General features: G+C 47.4%; 1 protein-coding gene across 1 annotated transcript; it reads left to right on the forward strand.

Annotated features, from left to right (window-relative positions):
- The first annotated feature begins 613 nt into the window (after positions 1-613).
- On the forward strand, positions 614-9,909 carry LOC104299751 (lymphocyte antigen 6E). The gene is made up of 3 exons (XM_054167334.1): positions 614-839; positions 6,835-6,954; positions 9,246-9,909. The coding sequence occupies exons 1-3, from the start codon at positions 788-790 to the stop codon at positions 9,452-9,454; spliced, it is 381 nt and encodes a 126-aa protein (XP_054023309.1). The 5' UTR covers positions 614-787; the 3' UTR covers positions 9,455-9,909.
- The last annotated feature ends 7,035 nt before the right edge of the window (positions 9,910-16,944 follow it).

Below are 16,944 nucleotides of genomic sequence, written 5' to 3' on the forward strand. Positions count from 1 at the left end.
TCACAGAATTATAGAATCATGGATTCATAGACTGTGTTGGGTTGGAAGGGACATTTAAAAGTCATCTAGTCCAATCTCCCTGCAGTCAGCAGGGACATCCTCAACTAGAGCAGGTGGCTCAAAGCCCCATCAAGCCTAACTTGGAATGTCTCCAGGGATGGGGCATCTATTACCTTCCTGTGCAACCTGTTCCAGCGTTCCACCACCCTCACAGTGAAGAACTTCTTCCTGACGTCCAAGATGATGTCTGGTTTCCTATGACATGGAGAGAAAAGATACTGCTCTTCTGATGCAAGTGTTCTGATCCTGGGAGATATTTCTGTAGACATTTCAATCCCAATTTCACTTTCAAATTCAATCCTTTCCCATATGCACTAAAACACTGCATGAGGACAAGATCTTCAAGGGTGTAACCTGCTCTGAGACCCAAGCTGACCTGGACAGGAAAACATTCTTTTTCTTACTTGTATGTTGCATTGTGCTTTTTTAATGTTTTGCTTTTCCTCCACTTACCCAGAATTAGAAACTGTTTCATAATGAGCTGCAGATGAGTGAGCTCTGTTGTGAAACAACTAGGGAGGAACAAAAAAGACAAGTGGGAGGAGAACTTATGCCTGCGTAGCTTTCCAACAAAGCACACAAGCACGGACACGTTACTCTCCCTAATCCATCATCTGACACAGCTGCTCCGTAGCTACTATCCCAACATCAGAGCAAACACTGCAGAGGTATAAAACCTCCCCCGGGTGAGTCCTGCTTGGTTTGGAGGCTACCAGACCTATAAAGGATGAAGACTTCTCTTCTTGTCGTGCTCGTCCTAGCCCTGTGCACAGGTTTTGGTGAGTCTCCAAGGATTGCTTTGCACTTGCAAGACCCTCAGAGCTGGGGCATGGATTTTGCAGGGTGATTTTGCAGCATGAATGGGAAAGCTGAAAGGTCGTTTGGCTCTAGACAATATGCCAGTCCTCAGGATAAGAAGCTAAGGGATGCATTCCCACCAGAAGTTGGAAGGATGCTGAGGAGCTGAAGTTGGGCATGGGATAGCCACCTCACCTGAGTCGCTATTCCAGGGGAATTCCCTTATCTCAGGAGGCTTTTGCTATATTGCAAGTTGGATTTTTCTCAGCCCAGTCCTTGGAGCAGCTCTGTGTAGGAAGCAAAGTTCTTGGTACAGCTCCATGAGAAGGGGAGTTAGTTGAGAGATGTTGAGAGCTGGAGAAGGAGAGGACAATACATGCAATGAAGCTGCAGAGTGGGCAGAACTAACTACAGCCTGGTTTATTTATGCTTCACTTGCTTGTTTATTTGTTGTGATCACAAACCACCATTGCCTTAATTAGTAAAGATGGTCACACCACACAAGAAGGTGCAGTTCTGGCTTCCATCTCTTTCTTGCAGCTTGTTGCTTCGAGGTGCAACTTTAGTGATGTTTATCCCAGCTCTGAGATCAAGGAATCATTTGGATTAGAAAGGACCTTTAAAAGTCATCTAGTCCAACCTCTTTGCAGTGAGCAGGGACATCTTCAGCTAGATTAAGCTGCTCAGAGCCCCATCCAGCTTGACTTGGAATGTCAGGACCACTGTCTGTGCCGCTGTGAGATGCCTTGGGTGTGGGCTTTGGGCCAGGCACAGACAGAGGGTGCAGCCTTGACTATCCCTCTGCCTATTCCAGGGGGCTTTTGCTATATTGCTGGTTGAATTTTGCTCAGGCTTTTGCAGGTTTCATCTGCAAACTACTGACCATTCTGGTCCTGGTCTAGCTGAGTACTTAGACTCACACTTAATTTGAGGCTGTAAATGATCTTACTGTGGGACTTCACAGGCTTTAAACCTGGCATGTGCTAAATCACTTTGTTCAACCAGGTTGAGAAAGTGAGAAAGTTAAGGGCAATAAAAAGATTTCATTTTCCCCTACAGCTTATCAACTATAATCACCTGGGACTTTTATTTCTATAAAAATCAAATAACGAGACTGAAAAGTCACCAAAGGAGCTGGTGAAACTTAATACATGGGCAGCATCACTTTGCTTTGCAATTTGGCCTGAAGGCTGGCAGCTGTTCTAATTAATACCGGACCTGTCTCATTTTAATGCTTTCAGTCCTATATCTGCCAGCACTTGCTAATGCTTTGCATGTGGAAGCTGTTTGTCTTGGTGGCTCAAATTATTCCCATGAAAAATCTTCCTTGAGGAATTCCTGAGATGGTTTAGCCTAAAGAAAAGGAGAATGTGGGGAGACCTTTTCATTCTCTACAACTCCCTGAAAGGAGGTTGGAGTGAGGTGGGGTGCGGTCTCTTCTCCCAAGTAACGCGGAAGAGAGGAAATGGCCTCAAGTTGCACCAGGGGAGGTTTGGGTTGGATATTAGGAAAAAATTCTTCATGGAAAGGGTTGTCAAGTTCTGGAACTGGCTGTCCAGGGAAGTGGTGGAATCACCACCCCTGGAGGAATTGAAATGACATGAAGGTGTGGTGCTGAGGGACATGGTTTAGTGGTGGACTTGGCAGTGTCAGGACGATGCTTAGACTTGATCTCAAAGGTCTCCCACAGTCAAAATGGTTCTATGATTTTATTGTTCTATGACTGTTCTTTTTCTGTTGGAGCAGAGGTCTTGCTGGGAGCAGTCAGGAGACCTTCAAAGGCAGCAAGATTTAACATTGTCTCCTGGGTGGGGCACACCTCCAAAGGAACACTGTTCACCTTCCCACTCAGTTCTTGTTCCAGCAGATATCTCAGCAGATGCAACACAGTCGGAATTGCTTTTCAGCAGCATGAGCAACTTAGCTAACTTGACCTCAGGGTCAACCAGGTTAAGAGAGCATATACCTTCAGGGTCTTCTCTAATAGATATTGAGAAACCTCTTCAGCACTGACAAAGTTGGCAAAATCATTTCTAGAGAGTGTTGCCCCTTTTCCTGGCTAGAAGGATTCCAGGGCCACTGGGATCTGAAAACTAGAATAGAATAGAATAGAACAGAACAGAGCAGAATAGAATTAACTAGGTTGGAAAAGACCTTTGAGATCATCGAGTCCAACCTATCATCCAACACTATCTAATCAACTAAACCATGGCACCAAGTACCCCATCCAGTCTCTTCCCAAACACCTCCAGTGATGGTGACTCCATCTCCTCCCTGGGCAGCACATTCCAATGGCAAATCACTCTTTCTATGAAGAACTTCTTCCTAACATCCAGCCTAAACCTCCCCTGGCACAGCTTGAGACTGTGTCCTCTTGTTCTGGTGCTGCTTGCCTGGGAGAAGAGGCCAACCCCCACCTGGCTACAACCTCCCTTCAGGTAGCTGTAGAGAGCAATAAGGTCTCCTATGAGCCTCCTCTTCTCCAGGCTAAGCAACCCCAGCTCCCTCAGCCTCTCCTCATAAGGCTGTGCTTCAAACCCCTCCCCAGCTTTGTTGCCCTTCTCTGGACTCGTTCCAGCAAGTCAACATCTTTCCTAAACTGAGGGCCCCAGAACTGGACACAAGACTCAAGGTGTGGCCTAACCAGTGCTGAGTACAGGGCAGAATGATCTGCCTGCTCCTGCTGGCCACACTATTTCTGATACAGGCCAGGATGCCATTGGCCTTCTTGGCCACCTGGGCACACTGCTGGCTTATGTTCAGCCTACTATCAACCAGGTCCCTTTCTGCCTGGCCACTCTCCAGCCACTCTGACAGCTACTACAGAAACTAACAGCTTTGGGATGAAACAGGAGTTGGGCATGCAACAAGCTGCACTGTTTCCTGCCTAGCTTCAGGAAGTTTTTTCTTGGAATAGGCTTGATTAAAGAAGCTGCATTAACTAAGGAATCAGATGAGCTACATGTCTGGAAAACCCAGTTTAGGCAGTCTGCTCTAATGATATTTTACTGGGAGGAAAGGTGGTTCCCAGTGGGGTGGAGCAGAAATGCAGTTGTCTGGGGTTTGCACAAGAAAAGGGAATGAAGCCACACCACTTTGCATGCAGATGGTCTAAAGGAGGGTATTAAAAACATTTAGCCCACCATGATAGGACAATAATGAATGCAAGATTTAAGCAGGACAGCTGAGAGCTTCTGGAGATGGAAATGACTAAGGCGGGAAGCAAGTTGCAGTAGTCTTCATATCAAGCTAGTGTGAGCTGATAGTGTGAGGTGTTTGGAGTCATAAGATGTTGAGCATTGGAATAGAGGAAGATGGGATCTGAGTCACTTCAAGGCCAGTTGCCTGGCCTCTGTTTCCTCTGCTAGTTTCTCTTCAGTGAGAAGGAATAGAAAGAGAGTAGGAACTGTGAGGACTATAGACTACAGGAAGATCAGTGCTGGGTGGCATGGAAAGGGGAATCATAGAATCATAGAATCATTTTGGCTGGGATAAAACCTATAAGAACACAAATCCAATCATTATCTACCTTGACCAAGTCTGGTGCTAAACATTTTCCCTCAGTACCATATCTCTGAGTCTTTTAAACACCTCCAGGGATGGAGATCCAGCCACCTCCCTGAGCAGTCTGTCCAAGCGGTTGAGAATCTTTACAGTGCAGAAGCCTCTTCCAATGTCCAACCTAAACCTCCCCTGATGCAACTCGAAGCCATTTTCTCTTACTTATCACTTGTTACTAGGGAGAAGAGACCAACTCCATCTGGCTTCAACTTCCTTTCAAGGAAGTTGCAAAAGCAGAAGCCTCCTTTTCTTCAGGCTCAACAACCCCAGTTCCCTCAGCTTCTCCTCACCAGATTTGCTCTCCAGACCCTTCACCAGCTTTGCTGCTGTTCTCTGGACCCACTTCAGCATTTCAATGTCCTTCTTGGAGTGATAGTATAAAACTGTACCCTTGATCTGAGGTGTGGCCTCACCAGTGCTGAGAGGGGGCTGTTAACTGGAGTGGGAAAAGATGGCAGCTTCCACAGAGATGAAGATGAATAGTTGCCTAAAAGGCATTTTTGTGTCTTCCTATGAAATAGTGACCTGGTCACCTGAAGTCATGGTCTGAGCTGGGGCCATGCCTGGGCTAGCAGGACATTAATGAACAGAGATCCTGTTTGGGTCAGATAAACTTGTCTAAGGTCAAAGGAGAGCAACAGTGATGTTGGGACATACACACTAATGGTGGCAAAGAAGCTCAGGCAAGGGAGATGAGGAGCAAGGAAGGCAAAGCTAAAGGACAGTGCTGATGTAAGAGTAAGATGGGTATTAACTGGCCATAGAAAGGCATTTCCTGCAAGCCAGAAGAATCATAGAATGATCAAGACTGGAAAAGACCTTCAGGATCATCAAGTCCAACCATGATCCCAACCCCACCATGCCCATTTAACCCTGTCCCAAAGTGCGAGGGTTTCCCAAACCCCTCCCATGAGTCTAATCCCTGGTGGGTGACATTCCTGCAGAAGTGCTTGCTCCAGAGACACATGAGTAGGAAATTCCCCTGAGCATGCAAAGGAAACCATCCCCAGGGACCTCTTTGCTATGAATGACTGCTCTAGCCTGCTGGAGTGCAAGCTGTTTCCACTCATAGACATCAGCACAGGGCTTTGCAGATGCACAGTTTTACAGGTGTGCACATCTGGAGTGTTAGAGGCAGTCACCACGCACCTGAGGGCTGTAAAAAGGAATCTGCTGCAGCCAAGGGGATAGTTTGCTGAATCTTGTCTTCTACAGGCCCAAGATTGCCTCTTGACACAGAACAGCTCTGGAAATGAACCAGGCAAATCCGAGCATCCATCTTTCCAGCAAACACTGAGAAGTAGATCTGGGTCACTTCTCCCCCATGTGAGATCATGGAATCATAGAATGGCTTGTGTTGGAAGGGACCATTCAAGGGCATCTAGTCCAACCCACTTGCAGTGAGCTGGGACATCTGCAACCACAGCAGGTTGCTCAGAGCCCCAGACAACCTGATCTGGAATGGTTCTAGGGATGGAGAATCTACTACCTCTCTGAGTAATCTGGGTCTCACCACCCTCAATGTAAAAAACTTCTTTCTTGTCTGAATCGTCTTTCTTTCTTGTCTGAATCTCCCTGATAAAAAGCCTGTCCTCAGATTTCCTGTAGCCCCCTATGAGCACTGAAAGGCCACAAGAAGGCCTCCTGGAGCCTCCTCTTCTCCAGGTTGGACAACTCCAATTCTCTCAGCCTGTCCTCATAGCAGAAGGCTTCCAGCCCTTGCATCAGTTATGTGGCCTCCTTTGGCCCTGCTCCAACAGGTCCAGATCTCTCCTGTCCTGAGGACTCCAAAGCTGGATCTAGTACTCTAGGTGAGGTCTCACCTGTGAAGAGCAGAGGGGCAGAATCACTTCCCTTGACACAAGCTACTTTGTGTGGGCATGCAGCAAAATATTCATGCTTTGTATGGTCAGGGGGTTGACTCAAATGAGTATTCCCCTTTTATACTCAAAAAGATCCTAAGAAAGGATGTATAGGCTGAGACACTTCAGATGACTTAAGGAAGATGTGAAAGAGTGTGGAGAGGAATCCACTGGTCTGTCTCCCTACAAGAACTAGTGGGTTAGGAGGAGCCAGATTGGACAGAAACCACAAGAGCTTCATGCTGCAAGTGGAGCTCTCCAAGAGCACACTGGAGATTCCAGATATTTAAATGGATTCAAGGGAGACTCCATTGAGTATCCAGAGGGAAGATCCCTTGAGGGTTACTAAAGGAACAAATCAGTGTCAAGAATCTGAGCCTGAAGTTCTTTGGGTGCAGAAGAGTCACTGGGGCCAAATTTCACACATCCAGGAGGCTGCCTACCTATGCCTACTGGGCTTGACACACCCTTCATACAGACCAACAGCAGCAGTTTTATGCTCCTCTGGATATTTCTAGGGGTGACTGATAGGCCTCCTGTGCTTCTTTTGCAGCTTTCTCCCTTACCTGCTTCACGTGCAAAGATGCAACTTCCAACATCCACTGCCTGAGTATCACCACATGTGCTGAGAACGAGAAGTACTGCCTCACAAGCTATTCCACCACAGGATATGGTAAGTGTGAAGCTTTCCTAAAGCTCTGATGACACAATGGTGTTCAGGTTAGGCTGACTGCAGAGCCTCCTCACACCGTGAGGTGTGGTGGAAGAATTAATGAGGATCATAACACGCAGAGAGCAAAGCTTGCAGCAGGTGGGAACTCACCACCACCCCTCTCTGTTGCAATATGTTGGGACAACACTGCTAATTAAAGACACTCAGGAAAGGGAGGCATTTGAAGAGGGAAAATTTCTCTGCACAAATCCCTTGTCTCATCTCCAAGCTCATGTATATCCTCACGAGGTGGAAAGGGCTGGTATTCTGGAAAGAACAATGTCAACAGGTGGTGACAGTGATGTCTTGCAGATCTTGCACTGTATGAATCACAGAATCACGGGATCCCAGAAGAGTGGGGGTTGGAAGGCACCTCTAGAGATCATCTAGTCCAACCCTCCTGCTAAAACAGGGTCACCCACAGCAAGGTTCACAGGAATGTGTCCAAATTCCCTGGAATCTCTCCAAAGCAAGAGACTCTACAACCTCTCTGATCAGCCTGCTCCAGGGCACCATCATTCTCACAGCAAATAAGATTATTTTTATGTTCACCTGGAACCTCTCAGGTTCCCCTTTGTGCCCATTACCCCTTGTCCTGTTGCTGGGCACCACTAAAAAGGGTCTGGCCCCATCCTCTTGACCCCTGCCCTTTAGCTGTTGCCGAGCATTGATCAGATCTCCCCTCAGGCTGCTCTTCTCCAGGCTAAACAGCCCCAGAGCTCTCAGCCTTTCCTCCTCACAGAGATGCTCAGCAGCTTTGGAGCCTCCACTGGATGCCCTCTAGCAGTTCCCTGTCTCTCTTGAACTGGGGAGCCCAGAACTGGACCCAGGACTCCAGATATGGCCTCACTAGGGCAGAGTAGAGGAGAAGGAAAACCTCACTCAACCTGTAGTCACACACTTTTTCATGCACCCCAAGAGAACATTTGCCTTCTTGGCCATGAGGACACATTGCTGGCTCATGCTGAACTTGTCCACCAGCAATCCCAGGTTCTTCCACACAGAGATGCTTTCTAGCTCTTCTCTCCTGTGCTAGCACAGGGGGTTATTCCTCCTTAGGTGCAAGACTTCATTTACCCTTGTTAACTTCAATGCCTTAGATGCCACAATTCCTGCCCTAGGTTGCACTCAGCTGGTCCAGTAGAGGAGTTGTAAGGCCTGGAGATGGTTTCCATAGGTCACACACAGAATCAAAGAATTGACTGGGTTGGAAGGGACCTTTAAAGGTCATCTAGTCCAACCTCCCTGCAGTCAGCAAGGGACAGCTGCCACTATATCAGCTTGCTCAGAGCCCCAAAGAACCAGGCCTTGACTGTCTCCAGGGACAGGGCATATACCACCTCTCTGGACAACCTGTTCCAATGTTCCACCACCCTCATGTAGAAAAGTAATGATGCAATCTAATGAATCCCAAGGGAAAAAACAACAGCCTTAAGCACAAACCAATGTATTCCACACTGAATATTGCACAGCCAGTCCATCATTGAAGTCTGTAAAAAGGGCTTGAGAGCAGCCCTGAAGAAAAGGACTTGGGGGTGCTGCTGGATCAGAAGCTCAGCATGAGCCAGCAGTGTGCATTTGCAGCCCAGAAAGCAAGTCACGTCCTGGGCTGCATCAAGAGGTGTGGCCAGCAGGTCCAGGGAGGTGATTCTCCTCTTCTACTCTGCTCTGGTGAGACCCCACCTGCAGTACTGCCTCCAGTTCTGGAGCCCCTATTACAAGAAGGATTTGGAGGTGCTGGAAGGTGTCCAGAGAAGGGCCAGGAGGATGAGCAGAGGGATGGAGCTCCTCTCTTATGAGAACAGACTGAAGGAGTTGGGGCTGTTCAGTCTGGAGAAGAGAAGGTTCTAAGGAGACCTAATTGTGGCCTTCCAGTATCTGAAAGGGGTTACAAGAATGCTGGGGAGGGACTTTTTAGGGTGCCAGGGAGTGCTAGGACTGGGGGGAATATAACAAAACTAGAAATGGGTAGATTCAGATTGGATGTTAGGAAGTTCTTCCCCATGAGGGTGGTGAGACACTGGCACAGGTTGCCCCGGGAGGTGGTGGAAGCCACATCCTTGGAGGTTATTAAGGCCCGGCTGGATGTGGCTGTGAGCAACCTGGTCTAGCGTGAGGTGTCCCTGCCTATGGCAGGGGGGTTGGATCTAGATGATACTTCCAACCCTAACAAGTCTATGATTCTATGATTTTATGTAAGATACAGAACTTGACCTTTTTTCCCTCCTTTTTTCCCCCCTCTCCCACTGCAGGCAACAACCACAACCAGCGCATTACCAAGAAATGCTCTGCCTATTGCCCAACAGTTGACCTGAACATTGGCATAGCTGGAATTGCTACCAGCTGCTGCGAGAGCAACTTGTGCAACATCAGCGGTGCCGCCAGCGTGAAGACCAGCTACACCGTGATAGCTCTGGGGGTCTTGGCCAGCCTCGCCTGCATCTTCCGAATGGGTTTTTAAAGGGTGCTGGGTGGTAAGGAGCTGCTTGACCTTGTCTTGCAAGGGATCGAGCTCCCCTCTGTACAGTCTGATTGCTGCCCCGCTTCTCCTACCTTGGCAGGTCACATCCCATCAGCAAACATTTTGGCTCTTCCCACGCTCAAGAGCGCAGCCCTACCTCAGAAGGGTTTTTGGAAGAGGAAGGTATGCTGTGGAGATCTGCACATGCAGAAGGGCCCCATATAGTCACCACCTCTCCTAATATCTGCCTCAATAACTCCATGCACTTTTGTACCCCTTGGTTTTAGCCCTGTAATCTTCCCCTTCATATCATTTTCTGCCCTGTATCATTTTTGCTCTGAGAAAGCCTTTAATATTACAGTTATTAAGGAGAAGCCAGGCACAATAAAAGTGTTGTTTTATTCAGTGGTGTGACTGTGTGCTGTGGGACGCTGGGTGTGGTGGCCAGATGCATCTAAGCAGAGTTCAGTCTGTAAGCCAGATTGAAATAACAACACTGAATATTTGTAATGGCTTTGCATTCGCTTCACAGACTGGTGGGGGTTACAAGGGACCTCTGGAAATCATCCAGTCCAACTCTCCTGCTAAAGCAGGGTCACCCACAGCAGGTTGCACAGGATCACAATGTTCAGGTGGGTTTGGAATCTGCCATCTCTCTGGGCAACCTGCCCCAGGGCTCCAGCACCCCCACGGCAAAAGGTTTTCCTTATATTTAGGTGGAACTTCCTGAGTTCCAGTTTGTGCCCATTGCCTCTTGCTTTGTCACTGGGCACCACTGACAAGAGTCTTGCCCCATCCTCTTGACTCTCACCCTTTCACTCTTGCTGAGCATTGAGAAGATCCCCTCTCGGGCTCTCTTCTCCGGCATAAACAGTCCCAGGTCTCAGCCTTTCCTCCTGTCAGAGATGCTCCAAGCCCCTCAGCATCTTGATAGCCTCTGAACTCCTCCCCATAGTTTCCTGTCTCTCTTGATCTGGGCTTCCCAGATCAAGACCCGGTACTCAAGATGTGGCATTACTGGGACAAAGCAGAGGAAGTGCTGGTCACAATTTTAATACACCCCGGGAGACCACTGGACTTGTCAGCCACAAGATCACATTGTAGGCTCGTGGTGAATTTGTTTTCTACTTGCACTCCAAGGTCCTTCTTTGGGAAGCCTCTCCCTCCATTTAATTTTTGTTATGGATTTCCAGAAGTGTAACTGTTGTGACTCCATTTCAGAATAAACTCTCTCCTCTTCAACTAGCTTTTCATTTCTCTCCTGGGTCGGTTGGCTGATAGCAAATGGCTGTTAAGCTCTCTAGGAGCAGACAGAGGGGACAAGGCAAGAGCCAATGTGAAGGGATCTTGAGCATTAAGTTTCCTTTAAGCTGATTTAAGGCCTTCCAGTGGAAATTGCTTTAGAATCATTATGGATTATTTTGAAAGGGGAGAAAAGTATCTTGCTTAAAGGAAAACCATCAGAAAAGTCAGGGGGTTCTATCATGTGTTGGCTGGAAATTTCAGCTCCATCTCTGTGAAAATGTTAGCTTCAAAGAGAAATGTTTTATGTTTGCTACTCAAACATTACACCAGGGGCAAACCGAAGGGACTCATTCCCCAGCATTGACCTTCCTTGAGGATTATCTTAGCTAGGAGGGAGACATTTGCTCACTTCCCAGGTACCACAGTATCACAGTATCACCAAGGTTGGAAGAGACCTCAAAGATCATCGAGTCCAACCTGTCACCACAGACCTCATGACTAGACCATGGCACCAAGTGCCACGTCCAATCCCCTGTTGAACACCTCCAGGGATGGTGACTCCACCACCTCCCTGGGCAGCACATTCCAGTGGTGAATGACTCTCTCAGTGAAGAATTTCTTCCTAACATCCAACCTAAACTTCCCCTGGCACAGGTTGAGACTGTGTCCTCTTGTTCTGGTGCTGGCTGCTTGAGAGAAGAGACCAACTCCCTCCTGGCCACAACCCCCCTTCAGGTAGTTGCAGACAGCAATGAGGTCTCCCCTGAGCCTCCTCTTCTCCAGGGTAAGCAACCCCAGCTCCCTCAACCTCTCCTCATAGGGCTTGTGCTCAAGGCCTCTCACCAGCCTCTGCTCACAGGAGGCTGAAATGCTTTCTCCTGAGCTGCAGAAGCTTTCCACCAGGATGACTCCAGCGAAGATCTCCCAGGGTAATTAGCTGGGTGCAGCTCACCCAGCTGGTTTTCTCTCCAGAGTCTCATTGCACAAGGAGAGCAGCTCCACGCTTTGCTCACTCTGTTGGGTATTTGCTGGGAGCAAAAGAACAATACCACTTGGAAACAACCAGATCTTTATAACAGGTTTGCAAAGGGAATGTGGTCTTATTGTTCCAGCTCAACCCCACCTGCTTTCATCTCTTCTTTTCCAGCCTTTTTCCTATTCACATTCTACACTTCACTGGTTGTTTCCTCTGCCAGACTTCCTTGTCATAATGTGGGATTTACCTCCAATCTCTATTTTCTTCATAGATCCTCAGCTGATTTCTTTTCTCCTTGAAGTAAACACAAGTTTGGCCAAGGATTCACCATCTTTAGCCAGGAGATTCTTTGTTGTCCTCATGCTTTCTATTATACTGCCTTACCCTAGATCAAAGAATCAAAGTATCATAGAATCATTTTGGTTGGAAGAGACCTTTAAGGTCATTGAGTCCAACTGTCAACCAAGCACTGCACCACATCTAAAGGTCTTTTAAATACTTCCATGGACAATGACTCCACCAATGTCCTGGGTAGCCTGGTCCAGGGCTTGACAACCCTCTTGGTGAAGAAATTTTTCCAGTGTTCAACCTAAATCTCCCCTGATGCAACCTGAGGTCATTTCCTCTTGTCCTATTGCTTGTCACTAGGGAGAAGAGACCAACCTCCACCTGGCTTTGACCTCCTTTCAGGGAGTTGTAGAGAGCCAGAAGGTCTCCCCTCCTTCAGGGAGTTGTAGAGAGCCAGAAGGTCTCCCCTCAGCCTCCTTTTCTCCAGGCTGAACAACTCTAGTTCCCTCAGCCACTCCTCACAAGACTTGTGTTCTAGATGTGCTGGCTCCATTCCTCTGCCCAATCTCCTCCTCATCTTTCTTCTTCTCCTGCCAAATTCAGAGATATTCAAGTGACACACATGTGAACACCTTGAATGAGCCAGGAACTCTTCTGTGGTCTTGGATGACCATTCTCTGTCCCACACCCAGATCACAAGGTGGTAAAAAATGCACTATTTGAAGTAGTCTTCAACATTTGCTATTGACAGGTTTAGGATTCCTTAGGGATGATGCTGGAAGGCACAGACAAATGTCAAGCTGGGGCTAGTACTGCCCCAGGTCTTATCCTGCTGAGCTTGTGAATACAGACCTACTCTTGGCAGCCAGATTTAATATAGAAGTCCTGTCTTGTGCTAACTGAACTTGGCAGGTGCCAGAGTTTTGGGTTGGGAGGGAACGTGGCTATATGTGGGCAAAGAGGGTGATGGCACATGGTAGAGCCTGCGTCTGCCCTGGAGAGTTTCATGGTCTGCTTATGGCTGTCGCATGGAGAAGTTATGAACAGCACTGGGAAGCCAGGAGTCCCATCCCTAAGCTCCATCCATGGGCTTCACTTTGCTTCTCTCTTTCCTGGTTTCTCTCTGATCCCATAGTTTTTGCATTCCCTACTGCCCATCAGCATGTGAGCCAAACATTGTCTCCTATCTCAAGCTGCATAAAAAGGTCCTCATCTGGAGGTGAGAGCAGCAACTGCTCTAAGGCACAGGACGTCCTAAAACCATGACAGCTCCTTTAGTGAACTCTCCTTTGGCAAGCAGTGTTGTGTAAGAGGAGGCTCTTCTCTGCTAGACTCCCTGAGAAATCATGATACAACATCTCCCACGAAGATATTGCTGCCTAATTCCACATCTCTCCACCCAGGCTTTATTACTTCTTGGCTCTCATGGCTTCATACTCCTTGGATTAGAGCTGCCCTGCAGAGACATCTGGGATGCCTGGAGGGCTCTTAGGAAGGTGAGTGTCTCACTCAAACTGTTGGAATTGCTCCTGGTAGGTAGCTGGCTCTCAATGCCTGGATTATCTAAGAGCTCATTTTTTTGGTGCTCTGAGTCACTGCACCAGGACCTGAATCAGCCAAGGGGGCCCTGCCCTGCCTAAATAGGCAGCTGGAGGAGGTGATTTAACTTTGACCCTTCTTTTCCCTCACTCAGAGCTCTATCACCATGGATTCTGAAGGATCTATGTTGCTTTGTGCTCACCTCAAATAGTTTGTTCTTTCCCTGGCATGACATTTCTTGCCTTTCTCTCTGCTTATTGCCCAGATGTGATTAACACCCAGTGAACAAATGACAAAGCAAGAGATAAGATGTAGGCAAAAGGTCGAAGCAAGGTTTTCATGGGGTCTAAAAAGCTTCTGAAAGTCCTGGGAAGTGACCAAAGCATGCCTTCTTCAAAATGAACTGCTGCTCTTTTGTCTTCAAGCCAACTCAAGGCTTCATTTTCATAGAACCATCAATGTTTGGGGTTGGAAGGGACCTTTAAAGGTCATCTAGTCCAACCCCAATTTTAAGGTCCATTCTGGGTTTTGTGAGCAGGAGATATTACTCTACAGAAGTGACTCGACTTCCTGGCATTTTTTTCTGCAGTCTTCCTCAATCATACTTCCCACTTGGTGTCCCTGGCTTACCTGTTCCAGGCTCTCCTCTAGGCTGAAGGTTATGATGCTGAGCAGCAGGAAACACCCTCCCCACACTGGCTGCTGGAATCTTTGCCTCTGATCCCACTGAGTTTCATAATCTGTCCTCTTGAGGAAGAAGGAATCACTGCAATCCAGTCACTGTGCTGCAAAATTCCTGTTCTCCACACACTGAGAAGAGGACATGTTCCAGCACCACAGTATAACAAAGAGGTCAGTGTTCTGGTGACAGCTCCTAAATAACTGCTTGACATAGAAGAGCTTGTTTCCTGCTCAAATTCTCCTTCTTACTACAGGTTTGTTGGCAGTCCTGGGGATGTTTCAGCCTCACCACTCTCTTCCAAAGCTTGCATGAAGCCAGCATCTTGAGAGTGAGAGCACACCTTCAGTTGTGGAGGAAAGGAAAAGGAATGTATAAAATCAGAGAAACACAGAATAATAGAGCAGTTTCAGTTGGAAAAAACCTCTAAGATCATCTAGTCCAACCATCAGCCTAACATCACCTTGGTCATTAAACCATGTCTCGAAGCACCATGTCCTGAAGCACCATGTCTAGACATTTTTTTTACCTCCTCCAGGGACAACAACCCAAACACCTCCCTGGGCAGCCTGTTCCAATGCCTGACCACCCTTTCAGTAAAGAAATTGTTCCTAATATCCAACATAAACCTCTCCTGAAGTCAATGAGATAATTAATAGCATCAAAAAAAAAAAAGGGAAAAAATTAGTGACTCCTTTTACCCTCATTGCAAAACACCACCAAGAGGATCCACCCACTAATTACTGTTTATAACACACTTGGGCAGTAAACAAAATTGCCCTCTGCAAAGCGGAAGGTTTGATTTGATCATCACCAGCATGTCCCCTGCTGACCTCACGAACAGCAGCAAGGATGTCTGTTCTGACATCGGGGTTGAACAACTCTGGAATTCACCACCTGATGATGTCATGCTAGGAGCAGCTTGAGGAGGGTCAGAAGAGGCATCAGAAACTCATGTGGATAAGGAAATCGTCCAGTGTGGGAATGATTCACATTAGAAATGGCCAAAACCACCTTACTGATCGCTGCTGTGAGCTAACCACCTCTTAATCACAGAATCCCAGCATGGTGGGGGTTGGAAGGGACCTCTGGAGGTCATTCAGTCCACTCCCCTGCTAAAGCAAGGTCACCCACAGCAGGTTGCTGAGGGTCACAGGTGGGTTTGGAAGCTCTCCAGACAAGGAGACTCAAAACCTCTCTGGGTGGACTGGTCCAGTGCTCTGGCACCCTCACAGGAAAGAAGTTCTTCATTACATTTAGGTAGAACTTCCTGGGTTCCAGTTTGTGCCAGTTTCCCTTTGTGCTGTCATTGGGCACCACTGAAAAGTCTGGCCTCATTCTCTTGTCCCATGCCCTTTAGCTATTGATCCACATTGAGAAGATTCCTTCTCAGGCTGCTCTTCCCCAGGCTCAAGAGCCCCAGAGCTCTCAGCCTTTCCTCCTCACAGAGATGTTCCAGGCCCTTCAGTATCTTCATAGCCCCATTGGACTCTCTCCAGTAGTTCCTCTTTCCCATTTAACTGGAAAATCCAGAACTGGACACAGCATTCCAGCTGTGTCCTCACTAGGACAGAGTAGAGGGGGAGAACTTCCTTTGACCTGCTTGTCACACTATTCTTAATGCACCCCAGGAGACCACTGACCTTCTTGGCCACAAGAGCACATTTCTGGCTCATGGTGAACTTCTTGTCCACCAGCACTCCCAGGTCTTTCCCCAGAAAGCTACTTTCCAGCAGGTCACCCCTCACCTGTCCAGGTCTCACTGAATGGCAGCACAACCTGATGGGGTGTCAGCCACTCCTCCCAGTCCTGTATCATTATAAAACCTGCTGAAGGTACACTCTGTTCCTTCATCCTGGTCATTGATGAAGGTGTTGAACAAGAATGAACGCAGCACTGACTCCTGAGGAACAATATGATATAGAAGCCTTCAACTTGCCCCTGTGCTGCTGGAACAGATTGGTTCCAGAACTGCCAGCAAAAGCAGGGTTTGGCTATTTTTCCCTTCTGCCTATTCTGCTGCCTGGTGTCCAGGACCAATCTTCATTCTGGAAGCAGCTCTGCTGAGATGGCAGCTTGAGCTCTTCCAAGATGCATCTTGTATTCGGGTCTACTCCCCAGAGCCTCAGAAAGAGATTTACAGAAATCTGGAGAAGAGCAACACAGAGGAATAGAAGAAAAAGGATTGATTGAAGAGGAGGGATTGAAAAAGAGACAGTTTGAGAGATGACTTGTTTCAAAGTAGAGCAGCAATTCCAGGATGTCAGTTTGTGGTGGTGTGAAAGGAGGTCTGATTTCCAGATACTGTTGGGTATGGAGAAAAGCAGACCCTCAAAAAAACCCTGAAAGAGAAGCAAAACTTGTTGAAATGAAATGTGCATAAAGTATTTGAGAATCATAGAACAGAACCACAGAGTCATTAAGTTTGGAAAAGACCTCTAAGGTCACCAAGCCCAACCATCGACCCAATGCCACCGTGCTCACTAAACCATGTCCTGAAGTCACAGTCAAGAGAGGAGAGGATTAACTACAGGTAATAGAAAACTGATAGAGAAGTAAAGGCTGACATGAAAATCTGAGGGAAATTAGTTTAATTAACAATTAGCTAATTTAATTTAGTGTAAAATACACTGATGATTTTTTTTTTCTCTTTAGATAAACCAGTGTAGGGCAGTTGAGAATCTGACCTTCTGCTTCCATGGAGCAATTAAAGAAAACGAATGATATGAACCATGCCTGACTATCCAAAGGGATTAGAGAAAC

This window comes from Dryobates pubescens, chromosome 14 (assembly GCF_014839835.1).
Source record: "Dryobates pubescens isolate bDryPub1 chromosome 14, bDryPub1.pri, whole genome shotgun sequence".
NCBI classification, from domain to species: domain Eukaryota; kingdom Metazoa; phylum Chordata; class Aves; order Piciformes; family Picidae; genus Dryobates; species Dryobates pubescens.

What these genes read in the sequence shown, in the direction of transcription:
- LOC104299751 (XM_054167334.1), top strand. Translation starts at nt 788, where the DNA reads ATGAAGACTTCTCTTCTTGTCGTGCTCGTCCTAGCCCTGTGCACAGGT. An exon ending in AGCCCTGTGCACAGGTTTTG is followed by an intron (nt 840 to 6,834) that starts GTGAGTCTCCAA and finishes CTTCTTTTGCAG; the next exon opens with CTTTCTCCCTTACCTGCTTC. An exon ending in CTATTCCACCACAGGATATG is followed by an intron (nt 6,955 to 9,245) that starts GTAAGTGTGAAG and finishes CTCCCACTGCAG; the next exon opens with GCAACAACCACAACCAGCGC.